Source organism: Mytilus californianus, unplaced genomic scaffold (assembly GCF_021869535.1).
Source record: "Mytilus californianus isolate M0D057914Y unplaced genomic scaffold, xbMytCali1.0.p SCAF_3, whole genome shotgun sequence".
Classification (NCBI taxonomy): domain Eukaryota; kingdom Metazoa; phylum Mollusca; class Bivalvia; order Mytilida; family Mytilidae; genus Mytilus; species Mytilus californianus.
The window spans coordinates 116,483,959-116,502,108 of record NW_026262679.1 but is presented as its reverse complement, the minus strand read 5'-3'; the positions used below and the strand labels follow the sequence as shown (position 1 = coordinate 116,502,108).

At 32.6% G+C, this 18,150-nt stretch overlaps 1 protein-coding gene and 1 long non-coding RNA gene across 2 annotated transcripts; one reads left to right on the top strand and one right to left on the bottom strand.

Annotated features, from left to right (window-relative positions):
* Positions 1-3,032: 3,032 nt before the first annotated feature.
* On the top strand, positions 3,033-3,857 carry LOC127735914 (uncharacterized). Its single transcript, XR_007998655.1, has 2 exons — positions 3,033-3,553; positions 3,595-3,857. It is a non-coding gene; the product is annotated as an uncharacterized LOC127735914 (long non-coding RNA).
* Positions 3,858-4,353: 496 nt separating this feature from the next.
* On the bottom strand, positions 4,354-14,298 carry LOC127735913 (conoCAP-like). Its single transcript, XM_052246351.1, has 2 exons — positions 13,966-14,298; positions 4,354-4,780 (listed from the first exon to the last, which is right to left on the bottom strand). The coding sequence occupies exons 1-2, from the start codon at positions 14,056-14,058 to the stop codon at positions 4,361-4,363; spliced, it is 513 nt and encodes a 170-aa protein (XP_052102311.1). The 5' UTR covers positions 14,059-14,298; the 3' UTR covers positions 4,354-4,360.
* Positions 14,299-18,150: the final 3,852 nt, after the last annotated feature.

The window sequence follows — 18,150 nt, the reverse complement described above, 5'->3', positions numbered from 1 at the left end:
TTCATGTTCTGTAATGTTCGTTTCAGCCCACGTAAGAAATCGTACACATTAACATAGCTTTCCGACTGAATAGATGAACATATATTTCAATTGTTTATCCTTTTCATTTATACCGTATTTATACAAGTATTCCAATATATATTATGAAAACCAATCTGTTCAAATCATATGAAGTTGTGGTGTGTTTGCCAATTAGGCACATATACACCAGGAACAAGAGGACGAGGATACAAACAACTCTATGGTTGATTAATGCATGTCTATTCGAATATTCTGTTTACCATTTATTCATGTACAGGGGTCGGCAAAGTTCCTGAATAGTAAATGCATCTAAAAAAATTGTAATGCTCCTTTTTGCAAACGTCAGTATGGTTCCGGTTATGAAAGCTGAGTAAAAAATTTGTCTAACCTAGCTTGTCCAGCCATATATCAAACTGCATGGCCCTATGTAACCACTTGTGTTATCTTAAGAGGGTGTCCAAAGCTATAGCCAAACCCATTATCTAAGCTGTACTGCACAGCTATCATAGAGGAATGAACTCAATGCTGCTCAAAGTTCTCAAGACAGGGCTCGTATCGATCTTTTGAAGTAAGCCAATTGCAACTGATTTGACAGTTTGTTCTTATATTATGCGGTTTTACCACTGTCCACACTGTCCAAGGTTAAGGGAGGGTCGAGCGCTCACAAACATATTTACCCCCCCCCCCCCATCCACCGACCCACCCCAATTCTATATGTGCCTGTCATAAGTCAGGAGTCTGTCATATTTGTTTTTCGTAAACTGTTTTGTTATTAAATAGGCCGTTAGTTTACTCTTGTGAATTGTTTCACATTTTTCATGTCGATGCCTTTTGTAGCCGACTATACGGTATGGGTTTTTACTCATTGTTGAAGGTTATACGGTAACCTATATATATATATATATATATATATATATATATATATTTATAGCTATAGCTGCTTACATTCACATAGTTTGAACTCTAGTGGATACATGTAGTTGTCTCATTGGCAATCATACCACATCTCTTTATTTTTATAAAGATCTACAATTACACCACCAATTACCAAAATAGCGAGGAAAAAGATAAAATATGACAAACGACAACTTCTTACGAGATTCCCGTCTTGGGACTTGTGATTGAAAATGTGACCGGGCCGGGGTAAACTATTTTTTTAGATCACACTCCTATCCAATGTATATACAAAAAAAAAACACCAAAAACAAGAATGTGTCCATAGTATACGGATGCCCCACTCGAACTATCATTTTCTATGTTCAGTGGACCGTGAAACTGGGGTCAAAACTCTAATTTGGCATTAAAATTAGAAAGATCATATCATAGGGAACATGTGTACTATGTTTCAAGTTGAATGGACTTCCAACTTCATCAAAAACTACCTTGACCAAAAACTTTAACCTGTAGCGGGACAGACGGACGGACGAACGGACGCACAGACCGAAAAACATATTGCCCCTTAACTATCGTAGGTGGGGCATAACAAATTAAATTATACCGTATCAAAGAATGCTTGCAGGTTCTGAAAGCAAGCTATTAACCTGCTGATAAGAAATCAATCCGTCTTGGCGTCATGAACTGAACTAGTATTCTGCGGAAGGATAAGTAGTTTCTGCTCCATCGTAACACCCAACAATAATGTACTAAAACACGACTTTTAGCCTTTTATGCATAGTTGTCTTTTGTTTTAACTTGAAGACAATCTATTTGGGATCTGATTTGACGCATATTCTAAAGAGTGGATATATTTCTGTCGATAAGGGATATATACATTTATCTTAAAATCACCTCCTATACATTTCTAGGAATATGATTGGTTAAAAGCAACCGCGTGGAGACCGTGTATATTCCATATTGGGTAAGTAAGGTTCCATATTGGGTTAGTAGGCGGTTAGTAGTGGTGTTACGTCCCTTTATAAAAACAACACGGTGTTGAGGAAAAATCTTAAAGGTTTCAACAGACGGAGAAATTGATGATGAACGATTGAAATAAATTCATAAAACACATTTAAAGCTAACAAGTTGTTATTGTTGGCATTTGTTTTTGTATAGACCAATGGAAGTAGGTTCTTAATACTAACGGTGTTGATGACTTGATCACTTTGATAGGCTACTAGTCTAAATACCACATGTTAAGATAGTCGGTAAGATAAATTCGTTACATAGTGTGCTACTGACGTAATACGATATATATGGGGTCAGTAAATTCAATATGGGGTTCGAGCTTCGCTCTCACCCCATATGGAATGGTCGCTAGCACACAATGTAACTAATAACATTGTACGGGTAAAGGTAAACAACTGACTGTAATATCATCATTTTGTAATGTATTCTGAATTCAGAAATTGTATAGTCCCGTCTATTAAGTACAGTAATTTGTTAAAAATAATTGATCGGTCATCTTGACAAGGGGGTATGAGCCATATCTCGTGTTAACAAAAACGAAGATAAGAATTGTAAATAATGTTAAAATCAGGACACTCCAATATAATATAATTATTTCCGGGCTTTACTGGGGATATGGGCTCATATTCTCTGTCAGTGTCCTACATCCCTTCGACTAACGACTCAGGAGATACAAAACACCGGCAGGGAATATGAGCCCATATTTCCTGTGAAGATCCCGAATAACATAGAATATCTTATTGTACGTTGTTTTATGTGCATTTTGTCTAGACTCTTCTGATCGAATTTAAAAGGGAAATCCAGAAAATAAGTTTAACCTTCCCTTGTCTATTGTTAAAGACCGTAAGTTGATCTCTAGATGACTATTGGTTAAGTGATGTGTTTGGTGGCTGTCTCATTGACGTAAAGTATAACTCTTCTGTTATTCATACTGATTTAGTGTTTTACCATAAATACATGCCATGCGCAGTGACATCTGTATCTTATTGACCTATTGTACTTCATAGGAAATATATGTCAACAGTAAAACAAGTGTCTTTGGCAAATGCATTTGTAAACTGAATTCAAAACCAAAAAATATATAATAACTACTGCATCCTGTTACAACAGGGAAAGGTTGTTTATTTTTTCTCGTCCAATTCCAGTCGTCGTACGTGTACATGTTGTACATGTAATATTGAAATGTACATCATATAACTGAAACACATTTACGGCTCCCGAAATAAATCTAACATATTTGTACATTTCAATCCAAATTTATTTGATAATCAATGATTTACATTAGTGATTATAGATAAAAAGAAATCTATTAACATGAACTTTCACTAATGTGTAATATAATTCCACTGACTTGATCATTAAAAATTATATAAGTAAGCTCACTTTATCAAATATTTATCTCTAAATTAGAGAACCAGTAAAGATAGAACCAATCAGTTCCATTTCCATAACGACATGCCAGAAATGGTACAATTAACGGTCCATTTTAGACAGAAAGAGTCGTAAATTTGATCTACAACAAGATCTGTGGATAATTCCTTTTAAGGCAAGCGTCACTATATGTTTATAATGACGTTGTAGATACGACTATCGTCTCTTTTTAACTTAAAGGAAAAACAAATACTTGGTAAAAAAATAAAAAGTTATTAGATATTTACTTGGCTTTAGGTAAAAAAATAAAAAGTTATTAGATATTTACTTGGCTTTATCTGCATTATTTAGAATAGAAAAGTTACATCTGTCAACAATCCTTAGTGCTAGTATACAATAATTAAAACGGAAAAGAGGAATTTATTCCGTTTCCTTCTACAGTAAAATGGGAGAAAACAAGATTATTATTTATTCACTGCTGTGAACGTATGAAAATAAATGAATAATGAAAAATAAATAATAAAAATAAAGATATAAATAAAGATAAAAATAAAAATAAAGTACAGAGGAGATGTGGTAACTCAACGATAGAACCAAAAAACGTGGTTATCATTTTCATATCAAATCTAAGGGTATGTGTCGTCTGCTTAAAAAGCCGATTTAAATCTTTTAGTCATGTTTCATCTTCAAAATATAACAGGACAATTTTTAAGTTAGGCTAACAGCAACAATTAACAATAAAAGCAATCAAAAAACGACTTGGTATTTTGAGAGAAAAAAGGATTGAACAAAAATGCCAAACATCTAATATTATTATAATATTTACAAAAAAAGTGTTCGAGATGCATCCTTAGGCTGTCACTATCACTCAAGCACCAACGAAATCAATATAAATCTAATCATATCTCCAGAAGAAAACATAAATACTTTTTTATCTAACTTTTAGTTTTTATGTGATTTTTTCAACAATTTCAAAGCACAGAAGACAAAACATCGTCAAGAAAATCGTCTTAATTTGAAATTGTCCGTTGTTATTTAAAAGTGTTATTTTTTGCGCCTATTTTTAAAGGCTTTTGTCGTCTGCTACCGGTTGAAGTCGGTCAAGTAATGCAGAATATAGAGTTCTCTTTCCATATCCATTTCCACAACCACCCATGTTACAAAAAAGCCTTTTCTGTTGTGGTTGTCTTTGTTCGTCTCTTATCACAGGTACATCATATGATCGTTTCCCATTCCCACATCCAAAGAAACCATTGCAGAATGGACGCTTTTTAATCAATGACATCTGTTCTACCGAATCCTGAGGTTTCCTGCGTCGGAATCTATTTAAACAACCGACGGCTCCGTTACAAAATATTCTTTTTCCTGACGAGAGTTGTCGGTCATCAACTGCTAAGAGAGCGTCAAGGGAAGGTGTTTCTTGTTCTAATAAAAGTTCATCAACAATGTCTCGAAGCTTGCTTCTTGGTGGGTCTGTTAGTAACTAAAAAACAAGAGACGATCATAAGCATATACAATAATACAATTTTCTGAACGTAATTATGAGTTGAAAATATAATCATCACTTATTGTTTTATAATTATGATAAACACATAAAAAACGTTTAGTAACTATATGGGCATTTAAAAAAAAATGTTCTTCTCGTTCACCCGATTTCCCCTTGCATTTGAGGCTACAACAACACAGTGTTTTAGTCTCGGCTAAAATTCACCTCTATCGATTTTTTTCATTACTGGTTGTTAAAAAAATGACAATCCCTTTTGTTGAAGTCTTTCCAACACTGTATCTGTTTTGTCGGTTTCTACATATAGCATGATTTGAAATAACAATTCGAAAGCAAATCATTGTCTTATACGCAATCAACACATGTCTAAGAATGTCACCAAACAATGGAAATATTTTCGGAAATAAGAAATTTAAATTTCGCTCAATTGCTATATTCATACAAATACGTTGCTTTAAAACGTTTAGAGAACACTCATCAAACATGAACGATTCCAACAAATATAATAACTATAAAAGGGATTTGGTTACTTTACCAATTTTCCGGTTTTTACCTGCTGTTGTATATACGATATTGTAATCATTATAATCACAACATGGTATTATTTCAAAAATATTAGTAGCCTTACAGTAGTTTGTTCTGTCTAACTATATCCCATAAAAACATTCGAAACTGCGTATAAGTTCTACGCACCATCGGATTGGAATAAGGTAATTTATTGTCGATTGGTCGTTTTTCTGTAACATCAAAATCTAACTATTAAGTAATGATTCTATGTAAGTTTGAAAGTTCGAGTTAAAGGGGATTATGTACACACGCGTTACTCTTTCTAATTAAATTATACTAAAATAACCAACATACGTAGACGATAGCTCTCAAGTCCGAAACAACAACCCCTTCCCTCTTACCAAAAATTAAAAAAAAAATAGTGCAACATTATCGAAATAAACCAACAAGCTAAATTTGAATAAACTAGATATACATGATACATATCAAATGTATAAACACGTATGACCTTTCCAAATAATAAATATATAACAAGCGATAAGGAATGTTATTTTGCGTTCGGTTATCAGTAAAAAACGAAAGTCACGTGGGTAGAAATGTCTGTGGCAACAATACACCGGAATGCCCTCACGGTCATCCGATGTAAAAAGGGGAATCAATATTGAGTATAAAACACATGAAATACTGTCGAAAAAATAGAACATCAAGAAAATTAAGGTTAACTCCATAGGTGTCGTCAAATTGACCATTTCCATCCTTGTGGATTACGTTGTATAGTTTCAGCGTCCAATGATGTCACGATCTCTGTAAAGACCAATTAGTGCGTCCAAAAGCAATGGGTTTCCCATAATGCAGCATTACTACAGAATAGGTCCATGATTTAACCGTTATATAAAACCGCAATGTACTTATTGTTGGATAACACTGCCTTCTCGTGATAAAATGGCCATTATTTTTATCAGCAAATCAAAATATTACATTAAATAAGCCAAAGGGTTGACTGGAGTATATCAAAACCCTTACGAAAGAGGGACGTCTATTTGGTTGTGCTAGATGTATAAATACACAGCCACGTGAGGTCGGACTTGGAAAGTTAAATTTGAATCTCAAGTTTTAAATGTGTAGTAAATACTTTACATTTAAAATATTAGGATTCCTGTTTTAATGTTATGAATCATTATAATATCCTATGGCAGTTTATAATTACCACGAAAAATCCTAGAGCAATTTATAATTATAAAAAAACCTACTGGTTTAACACCCAAAGAGAATTTTTCAAAAAACATTCTAACTTATTTGATAATGGATATGAAATTTCTTTTCGAATATTTATTACGGTTTTCTCGAACCGATCGTCTCCCAACCTATCCAAACAAAAACATTAAAATACAAATACAAATGTTTTTTTTTTAGGACTTTTCACATTGTCTTGCCATTTTACAGCCAAAAAAATGTCACCTTTTATATCCCTCATTCTTTCATTTAAAATCTACAAACAAATAGTGATCGATGTTCATTTACTATCCATATATCCTTCCATGTGAAAACTACAAAAGTACTAAATCAACAACGGCAAAAGTTGAGTGAACAGTCGGATAACTAGTAAATGACCGACAACTCCAGATGAAGACTTTGAAACAACATAATTCCCGTATGATACCAGGAGTGCCATCTACTTAGCTTCACTCTACAGTTATGACCCGTCAGTTCTAAATTATAGATTTATCATTTCTATTTATTCCTAGTTATGATACGAGTTAACTGCATTATTAACAATGGAACTTAGATATATTGCCCTGTAAACATTTGAATATTAATTTTCATTGACTATTAGCCTGTCATTTATAGTCACAAGATTATAGGACTCATATCGTAGGTGAACCGCTACATCAATCTGAATGTAATATGTATTAGATACAATACAAAGGTAACAAAGAAACAGGCCGGTAACAAACGTTGCGGGATAGTTTGTCTGCACGAGTAGTCAGGTAAAGGTCCGAGGCGATAGCCGAGGACCTTGACCTGACTACAAGTGCAGAAGAACTATACGGCAGTTTGTTTCCGGTTTGTTTTTTTATTACCTTTGTTTTGTATCTGACTTGTACGACATTTCAAGAAATAAGTAGTACATTTTGTATTTAGAAGAGGTAGCAAAATTAAACAGGTTAGAAACTTAAATGGCCATATACCAGTTAATGTAAGTTACCGTTTAAACAATTTTTTTTCACTTCCCTTCAGCCGAGAGTTTTTTTCTCAAGAAATTCAAGAATCTGATAATTTTATAAAAAAAAACCAACCATGTCAAGTAAAAGATGAATGTTGTACACATTTGAGACTTTTTAAAATGCAATTTCGCTAGTAAGTAATGTATGAAAAACATTTCAGAGGTAAGCAAGCTAACATTTGATTTTTATTTGGGGAAAACGGAAAAGGGGGGGGGGGGGGGGGGGGTGGGGGTTAAAATAAATTTAAAATAAACAGGCTTGATCCTTTCTTTGTTGAAAAAATGCAGGATGTGCCATTCCATTCCCCCTTAAAAAATAATAAAAATCGTACGTTTGCTCCCAAATATATGAATTCATTATATATGTCATTGAATTCAATAACAATATAAATGTATAAAAAGAATGAATTTCCTTTTTCATTAGTGAATGAAATGTTATTAAAAAATGGATTTTGTCTTGTTATTAGATATATATTATAATATAGGCATATATTTATGATTTTTTTTTAAATTTTCATGCTTGTAGATTTTTATATGTCTTTAATAGTGTGGATCAGAATTAGACACGTGTCACAATATGATCCAATCGCAGCTTACCGTCCCTCAATTGGTGAAATAAGTTGAATGATTTTCTTCAAGATTCGCTACCTATTTGAACATGTATTACACGGAGACTTTTTATTTATAGGATCAATCGTGCATTGGTGAGTTGATAGGGATTTTATATTTTATTTAGATTTGATTTTTTTTATATATATTTCTTGTCTTTTTTATTGAAATATAAACGTCGGTACCAGCATTTCTTTACTTTCGGCATTGTCCAAAATACTATTCATGTCCATATATTGAAAAAAATACATTTACGGACCAACCATTTAGCTTCAAAAGGGGGTATGTTTTTCTGAGTAAGAAAATTATTTAGTTTTTCAACGCTATCACCCAAATATTTTTTTTCGAAATTAGCACTATTATATACGGTATTCGGAAAATCAGTAATCAGAACATTATTTTGTCATCTGCTTGACCACAATATATTTTTTCTCATAAAATTGGGGATCAGTATATTTTTTTAGGAAAAAACCATAACACCCCTTTTGAAGTTAAATGGTCAATCCCTTAGTGTACTGATATGAATAGTAATATACTGGAATTGTTTGAAAAAATCTTATGGTTATTGATGCCAACGTAAATATTTTAATAAAAAAGACAGGAAATATGTCGGTGAAACAAAAAGTTCAAATCTAACTGAAATTTAAAGTGCCCATGAACTCACTGATTCTATTCATAAAAAGTGTCCGTGTAACAACTAAAAAGTGTCCGTGTATCATCTAAAAAGTGTCCGTGTAACACCCGTTAATGTACTGTTTTTCTATAGCTCTGCTGGGGGCAAAGTCGTACAAGCTTAAAATGATATGTGGGTTATAATGTATACGTCAATGAGACAGCTACAAAACAACAAAAATAACTACAAAATAACTATTAGACATCAGCAGGGTAAATAAACTCATATGTCGCTCGTAGTAAAAATATTTAGCATAAAGGGCCAACCCATGGTAAAATCACAATAAATTCAAGCCCCCATGAATTATATCTTAATTATATCATATAAAAACCTACGAACTCTATACTATAGAAAAACGAGACTATATAAAAACCTACAAAAACTAGAGTATATAAAAACTTTGGACCACTTATCTATATAAACCCTACAAAAACTAGATTATATAAAAATCTGAGGACACTGATGTATATAAACCTACGAAGAATAAACCTAGGTTGAATATACTATATGAAATTTAAGTACACTGGACTATATCAAAACTTGGATTATACCCAAAAAGTCAAATCAGTTTAATGTTGTCCATTTCGAATAAAATGGGTTGCTGTCTCTTGACATTAATACATACATCCTTTTATTCCAACTTACAATCCGATTTAAATACTAATCATGTTTCCACGCTTCGCTTTTATCTGTATTCTCATTCTCATTCTAATAGATGTCTGTTTGTGTTTTAGGTTGCACGTAAACTTGACGTATAAACCATATCTCAATTTATTTAAACTTACAGAAATTAGAACAAAAGCCATGATATAGAAAACATGTTCAGATGTAAACCATACTTCAAACTTTATTGTTAATAGAATGTGTTCTTTCTTTTTTCTTGAACTTCGCAAATCTAATCAGGTAATCCTCAGCTTGTGTTGTATGCAATTGATTGTATAGCAACTGTTAAATTCAATACAGCATCCTTTTTTCATTATAGGGTTTGTTACTTTTAATCTCCTGCATATTTCATTCTTTATATAATTAAATACTTAATGAACACTCAAATAAATACTAAATATATATTTAAAGTTGCCATCTCACAACTCGTTACCATCTACACACTAAAGATATAAGTTTGCTTAGTTTAATTTAAAAAAGAGGCACAAGTAGTCTATACCAAGGAATCGCATGAACTCTTAACGGGACGAGACCGGTTTCGTAGACACGGTAAGAGTCTCCCGCTATGGATACACTCTCCGTAGTGCGAACCCAGTCTCAAAACAGAATTTAATTAATAATATGTGCAGGCTACAAGCAATGTAGGCAACTCCTCGATATGAACAAATTTGTAAAAAGAAAAAGTCGGATACTAAGTTCGATGTATCTGTATTTGGACCATACGCGTATGGTCATGACCATATGCGTACATTTATATACCTATATGGTCCGGGTAATTAACATCATGAACGATGAAAAGTTACTTTGACTGTTAATTGCGCACAGTATGACCCTTCAAGGTGTCATGAATTAAAAATTTCTAAAAACAAATACTAGTATATGATTATCATTGTTACATGATGTAATAAAGTAAATTCTAATATGACGTGCTTCGTTCGCTTTGTAAACAACACCGTGATAAAATTCTCGATATATCTATACTTAGCGCAGACTCAGAGATATACATAATAATGGATGTTACAATATACCTCCCTCGTAAATCCACATGTATTGGAACCTATTTGCAAATGCTATGCCGATTTTATTGTTTTAAAAATTGCAATTTAAAAAAGACTACAGAGCTTTTATTCTTATTCGGATGCATAACAAAAAGAATAAATGCACAAGAGCTCGGAGAAATCTACAAAATCAAAATAAAATAAAATTCCGCGAAAGTCCATTAATGCTTTTGGCGCATTTAAGTCACTTCAAAACATGACGTCATACAAATGAAAACGCTAAAGCTGAAGGTTTTTCCGTTATGTGAACCATCGAAATTCGTATAATATTACATTAAAATGGACTTTTGAGGTAGGTGTTGTTTTATTTTCTATTTTATTGCATTATTCGCATATTTACTGATTTCAGCAAGTCAACATGGCGGTTCCTTAGTTACGAAATGTCAACTTTGGATTTGCCGGTAGCTTACGAGAAAAACATGTAAATTAAAAATGGCAAATGTTGGGTTTGAGAATTAAAAGAATTAAGCACATTTTTTCTAGCGGTTGTTTACGAAATAATTCATGCAAGCTACAGATTTATTAGAATGTTTTAGCTTTATCTAACAGGGAGTAAAAAAGAACAGCCACACACACGGCATACCCACCCTCGCTTCAGTTTTTTAATGTCCGTATTTGTCCTATTAGAATCGAAATAATTCATGAAAGCCATAGATTTGTTGTAAATTTACACATGGCCTGGGCCATGTGTAAATTTCCAACAAATCTATGGCTTTCATGAATTATTTCTAAATTTACCTACACGTTAAAATTGTAGGAAGGTAATTATCGATTTTCCTCACGAAACACAATATGTCGAATTTGAAAAATAACTCCAAGAAATATCTAAATGAACTGTAAAATAAGAAGTCAACTGTTTGACTCACAGACACTTCGGGCATTGAACCCTCATTGTTCTTTATTTTATGTGTTAAAATTCTTTATTAGTAATTCAAAATTTCTAAAATATTTCAAATTATTTTTTCTTTTTCCATACGATCTAACAATACCAGTAGTTTATACGTGCTGTCCTTCTATTCGTATGTGGAAAATAAGAAAAGAGAGGCATCATGTATAAACTACTGTTATTGTGAGATGAACAGGAGCAAGAATACATCGATTAAGTGAAAATAAGTAGAAGTTTGAAGATTTTTTTTCTATGAAAACTAACCTAAAACACCAGCGGAAAAAAAGACAAAATCTCAATGCCTCAAACGACTGTTGTTTCACCTATGACCTAAAAGTTTACAGAATAAAGGCGCTATATGGATTGACTCTATCGAAGGCAATTTAACATATACACCAAGTTTCAGACAATATGTCAAAGATAAAGGATTTCAGTTAGTAACTTGTGCCGATTTTGGATCGGAGAACGAGCTGCGTGTTCCTGCGAAAGAAATAAGAATTTCTTCTAAAATGCCTGTATCGTATGGTCTAAATACTCATATGATCCGGATGGTAGTCACCAAACGAGTGTACTAAAATGGTCCAACCATATGAGTATCATACGCGAATGATCCAAAACACATATGATACGGAACATATACACATCTCATATTTTACGGTTTAAAAAAAGTGTGTGTCATATTTGAAGTCAGTTTGTCAATATTACTTGAATTTCTGAAATGATCTTAGTATACTCTGAAAGCATTAGGTTGATTTTGTTAGCGGATCTACTTTCTCTTTAAGGTACATTTTGAATTTGCCAAACCATATGGACAGGTGTTCTTTTAATATGGTTATCATTTAAAAGGAGGCGCATGTACATTGTATACCCAAGAGAACATGTAATTACACCACAAAACTAAGTGATACATTTATAAATGTAGTATTCTATTCTCGTAAATTAGATGATATCAAAGAAATTATCCGAAATAATCAGAATAAAGCTGATAATTGGTATTTTAATACTTAATTAATTAATTGAATTGTTCCGTAACTCGAGGACATAATTTTATAAAATTTACTAGATTCGTATCGTATAAGGAATTAGTTTCATATTAAAGTTCCATGAGGACGTTACTATACACAAGAGTAATATTATATTTTGAATAAAATGTAACAATTTAAACTAATCCACATTTAGTTTTCAGCTGTTTGTTTGTAATTCAAATATTATTTTCAACGAGAACAGAATCCAATTGGGACAGGTTTTTTCTTTTTCTTTTTCGTCGCAAATAGTGACATGTATTTCCATAATTAAAACAGCAATGCATATACAATATATGTACCTTGTCGGAAAATATAAATATATATATATATATATTTCCGACAATGTACATTATATTGTAATTATCCTGTAATATACACCCGGCACTTTAAGGTTCAGTTGTTTAAATCCAAATAGTTTCAAAGAAATCGACAGACTGTAAATGCGGACATCGAAGAAGTCTTCAAAATGAAGTGGTACACAAAAAGAAATATTCACATTACCGTTTGCTCAACATGGGAGTGGAGCAGCAGGAGAGTTTTGTACAAGTACAAATAAAGCAAAAATATATTTGTGCACCTGCTATTTGTACAAAAGTTGGCTGATTGCACGAAAAACAATAATATACTATTTTGAGTTCACAACATCGATACTTTTGTCTCTCATTCTTTACGTTCAATTCAGTAAGTTGTTGTATTCATTGTTTTAAAAGAACTTATCTCTATCTATATGGTAGAAACAATGCTCGTTTAATAAGCAAACACTTATTTCTAGTGAGAAAAAAAAATCGGAAGTTTTAGATATTCTAGATAAAAACGGTTTGAGCCCCGATTTTGAACTTTTTTTTTTTTTCATTTTAAGAGCTTGAATTTTTATGTTCTTACTCTTTTAAGGTTTAAATATTCATAAAAAGAAGTTGTAAATCAAAATACAAATTATAAGGACAACACGATATTCATTAGAAACAATATCTCCCCAATATGATTTAAAAATACAAGTGTAACCGTTTATAAATAGAAAAAATAAGAATAGTTAGACATCTTCCAGTCATCTTTTGTGTGTCTATTTGGGCAGGATGCAGGTTTTTTTGTTGTTGGAAGAAATGATCTTTGAACCGACTCTGATAAAAACAAATATTTTTTCAATAACAAACAGGAATTCTATTTTTTTTTTTTTTTTTATTAATTTTTATATTTTAGAAATAATTTACCAAATTAAATGAATTATATAATTGTTTATACAAAAAAAATTAAATAGTTTAAACATCGACGCGTTCCTATAACGACCCTTTATTCCTGAAACATGTATTGTGTGCTAAGATAGCATTGCAATTTTCTACTTTTTTTCTTTACAAGCCAAATCATTTAAAAGACTGGAAAATCCTTTGACTACTACTTTACACAAAATGGACGATTTTAGTGTCAGGAACGAAAAGTTTTCCTGGAAATAAAAGAATTTCAATACAAAAAAATTAACTGTTTTAAAATAAATAAAAAATAAATAATTTGCTTGTTTATTTACCGTTTTTAACAATTCTTCGTCTGTTACATCGTCTGCCAAGCATACCAAAATCATTGATAGCAAATAAATACTCCCAAAAACTAATTTCTCCATTGTGTTTGTAGTTCGTCTGTGTTTTCTCGTCAAATCTCGTCGGTTCTATGGTGTGTAACAAAGTGCCTGGCGGTGGTAGATTAGGATGCCGTCTCACTTTATTGGTCTTGAAAATGAAATGAAAGCTAAATGAGCAAACTATATAGAACTGAAATATAAACTTATTTAAAATTTATGATGAGAATTCCCTCGTAGTGCAGGCGGCTGTTCGAATGACTTGAAACATGATTATCACCATTTTATACCATTTACTATAAAGTGTTAATTTGTTGCTACCTACGGTAATTGAAGTTTTGTCTAATGTTACAGTTTTAAATCAATATGGTTCATTAAATATTTTAATAATCCATATTTGGAAAACGGATACAACTAGTGAGTATGTTAAAAAGAACCCAAAAGTAAAAGTACGAATTACGGTTCCGCGATGTTCAGCATAATATGGATAACTTTTGGAAATTCACCAAAAGGCTTTTTTTCTTCTTTAAATTCTTTTTCTTTTTAATGTCTACTATACTATGCTTTAAACAAGTTAGTTATAATTAAAGAGTATCATAAAGATGGTCGGACTCGATGGTAAAACTTTTTATTCACGATGACTGCATGATTATTCTGATTTTTTTTTATTTAAAAAGATATGATTCCTCTTAAGTACTGATTTACTTACCTGTCGTGTCAAAAAACTGATAAAATTTCCATTTTAAAAAATATATATCGTTTAGACGAAGGTTCAAAAATAAAAGACTAAAGAATATGTGGGATATAAATTCCGTATGGCGCATGCATACAATTTGTAGGTGCGTTAATAATATCTGTTTTTGTCTTAATCAAGAATCTTACTACCTCTTATCCCCGGGCATTGTCAGATCTAACTATGACAACATCAATTGAATCACACTAAAGACGAAAAAGGAATAATTTAATTTTGTTGTATGTTATGTTGGAGTTTTATAAGATAATTCCTGTAGAACAAGCATTTCGTTGTGGTGTTGAAACTTATCGGTGGCAAATGAATAAATGGATGGGACAAGAAGTACTATCGAGGGAATTTGATTTGAGAAGAATAATTCTTATTTTCAATAATGGGACACACCGATTTCCATTTACATATGGAATATCATTGGCAATTACAATAAATAACATCTCTCCTACATGTAACTTGTTGTTTGTCATCTGTCTTTTTAGACAGCCATTGAAAGATGTCATCTAAGAACGCCATACATCAATTCGGAATATCTCTATGTTTTAAGAAACACTTATTGACACCTTTTATTAAAGATAATTGTCTTTATTTTATAATCTGATTTGTAGCCCAGACTTGGAATATTGTTTTGTCTATCCGTCAAGATTTTATTGCTTTCACGGGTTTCTGAGGATGCAATTCTCTTTCGCTTATATAATATAATTAATGAATAGGTTTCATTTGTGCTCAATTTGAAAATAATTATAAAATGCGAGGGTGTGTAAAGGATGAAACTATGTTTAAAGGAAAAGAGGGGATACAAAAACAAAACGGAATTTCCAAAAAAACGGCAGTAAAAAAGAAAAGAAAAAATGAATGGGAATGGAATTCGACTGAAATTACAGAATTTTCTTGGGTCAAGAAATCAAAATGAAAATTTTAACATTTCAGATTAAACATTGAAAATTGGAGATAACAGTACGTACTAGCATTTGTAAGAAAAAATGAACAGAAATCCAAGAGATATAGAAATCCTTCTCCTTCATTTTACTGTTACACGTGTACCTGGAGTGGCATGGTGTCAGAATAACGGGCTACTATAAGAGAATAACAATGACCGAAATCAAGTGATTGAAAGGTGATATTCGATAATCTAGTATTACGTGAATGTTTGTCTGTTTGTGACATTCACTGAATTCGTCTTGTAGTATGTGATTGGACATTGGTTATCTCCAATATAATTATTGTCTGAGATCTCGAGTTTGAAAGTCTTTTAATGTTCCACTGACATTTCAACCAACGACGAAAACCTGGATCTTCATTTACTCTACTGGATACACAAATTATACAAGTGTCCTTACAGGATAAATAAAGACCGGGCTTCAGAGTTACTATGAAACTACCTACTCTTTTTTTTTTTGGGGGGGGGGGGGGGGGGACCAGATATGGATACTAAAAAATTCAAAAGAACTGCTATGTTCTGACAATTCAAGTCCTCTCCTCAAGTAACAGTATCGCAACATTTAACTTTACTACTCTTTACACTTGCATTCCTTATTCTAAGCTTAAAGGACAGATTGAAAGAATAAGTCCAACTTTGTTTCATTAAATAGAATGCCAACGCAGATACCAAAGTCATGTTTAAGAAATGGACAAATTATATTTTGTACAAATAGAAACACTGATTCGAACAAAAAGGTGTTACCCTCTCACTGAATCTGACTCGTCAAAGTGCTTTTCGCTATAAATATGTTACCCTCTCACTGAATCTGACTCATCAAAGTGCTTTTCGCTATAAAGATGTTACCTTCTCACTGAATCTGTCTCATCAAAGTGCTTTTCGCTATAAAGATGTTACCCTCTCACTGAATCTGTCTCATCAACGTGCTTTTCGCTATAAAGATGTTACCCTCTCACTGATGGTAATTATATTGACTGGATCTAACCCAATAAACCTAACACAGATACCGTACTTAAGTCTGCCTAATATCTAAAATTGAGAATGGAAATGGGGAATGTGTCAAAGAGACAACAACCCGACCACAGAACAGACAATCTGTTCGATTAAAAACTAAACTTGGCGACAAAATAGTTGATTTCTATTTTCCCATTGTAAAGTTCCTCTTTCTGTGAAGCAACATTCCAGATATCTCCCAGACGATACGATATTCAAGGGCTTGCGTTTCCTATCTAAGACTAACAATCCTCAACTTACAACGCCTCTCCGTAGACAAAAAGAGGACTACTGGATTCGACAATTTGGAACTGCGACACCATATGGTTGCAATGACAAAATTGATGGTAAAGGTATTCTATCTAGTCCTTCCTGTAGCTCGGTGAATGTGATAAATATTTTCAGCTCTACTCCTCGACGTAGAAGCAGTTATTGTCATCGTCATTATACATCACCTACTTTGCATGATGTCTCTATTAATGACTTGCTGCCATTTATACAAAAGCCGATAGGTATTCATCACATTCGCACGAAATTTTATTCATTACCCCTTTCAAAACTTCATTCTCTGTTCAATTTATGTTTGGAAACCACTGTTACAAACCCTCATTCAAACCAATACAAACTTACAGCTATCATTTCGGATATTGCAAGTCACAGACTTTTCAAACCAGTTCGGAATTGGAAAAGATGAAAAAGAGAAAAGATCTTTTCTTAAACTTTCCTTTGCCAACAAAGGTCTCGATGGCGTCAATTTGGGTAGGCAATATCCTTCATCATAAATTAGTTCAGTCGAAAATACCTCCTTATTTTAAAGATCAGTCTGTACCAATAATTTCTTACACCTATACCAAACCAACTGCAACTAAAATTTTCAATTACAAACACGTTTTGCAGGATCTCAACATTGACGACTTCAAGTCTAAACCTCCCGATTGCACCTGTGCTAGTTCCCAATTCACATATAATCCGGCTGGCCACGTTATTACCGGAGACCTCAACATTGTCAATAACACTTCCCTGCGAAATTTGTTATCCAAAGGTCCGAAATATCGTGAGCCTAAATCCATCAATTGAAAATATAACTTTAAAATACTGATGGATTCAGTCGAGGATTATGCCAGGCAATGGGCTAAACGCGAGGAAGAAGACGTAGATACTCTTTCCGAATGGATTAAGGTTGTAAGGTCATTGATACAAATCCGAATTAAGAAACTAAATGGGTCTTTCAATACCCACGCTACGTCAATTTTTAAAGACCCAAATGTTGCAAAACACTTGTCCTACCTCCATGACAAATATGTTGTTGTCCCCGCAGATAAAGCCCCAAACAACATCGTTTTTGTGTGTAAATATCATTACATAAACTGCTTGATAAATGAATTAGGTATTGACAATTCATTTGGAAACTCAACATATACCCTCACGACACTTACCAAAGAGGAAATCCTGGATAATC

Coding starts and splice junctions, on each gene's coding strand:
- LOC127735913 (XM_052246351.1), bottom strand. CDS start 14,058: ATGGAGAAATTAGTTTTTGGGAGTATTTATTTGCTATCAATGATTTTG. Junction 4,781..13,965: donor ACGAAGAATTGTTAAAAACG/GTAAATAAACAA, acceptor CTTGTTTTTTAG/TTACTAACAGACCCACCAAG.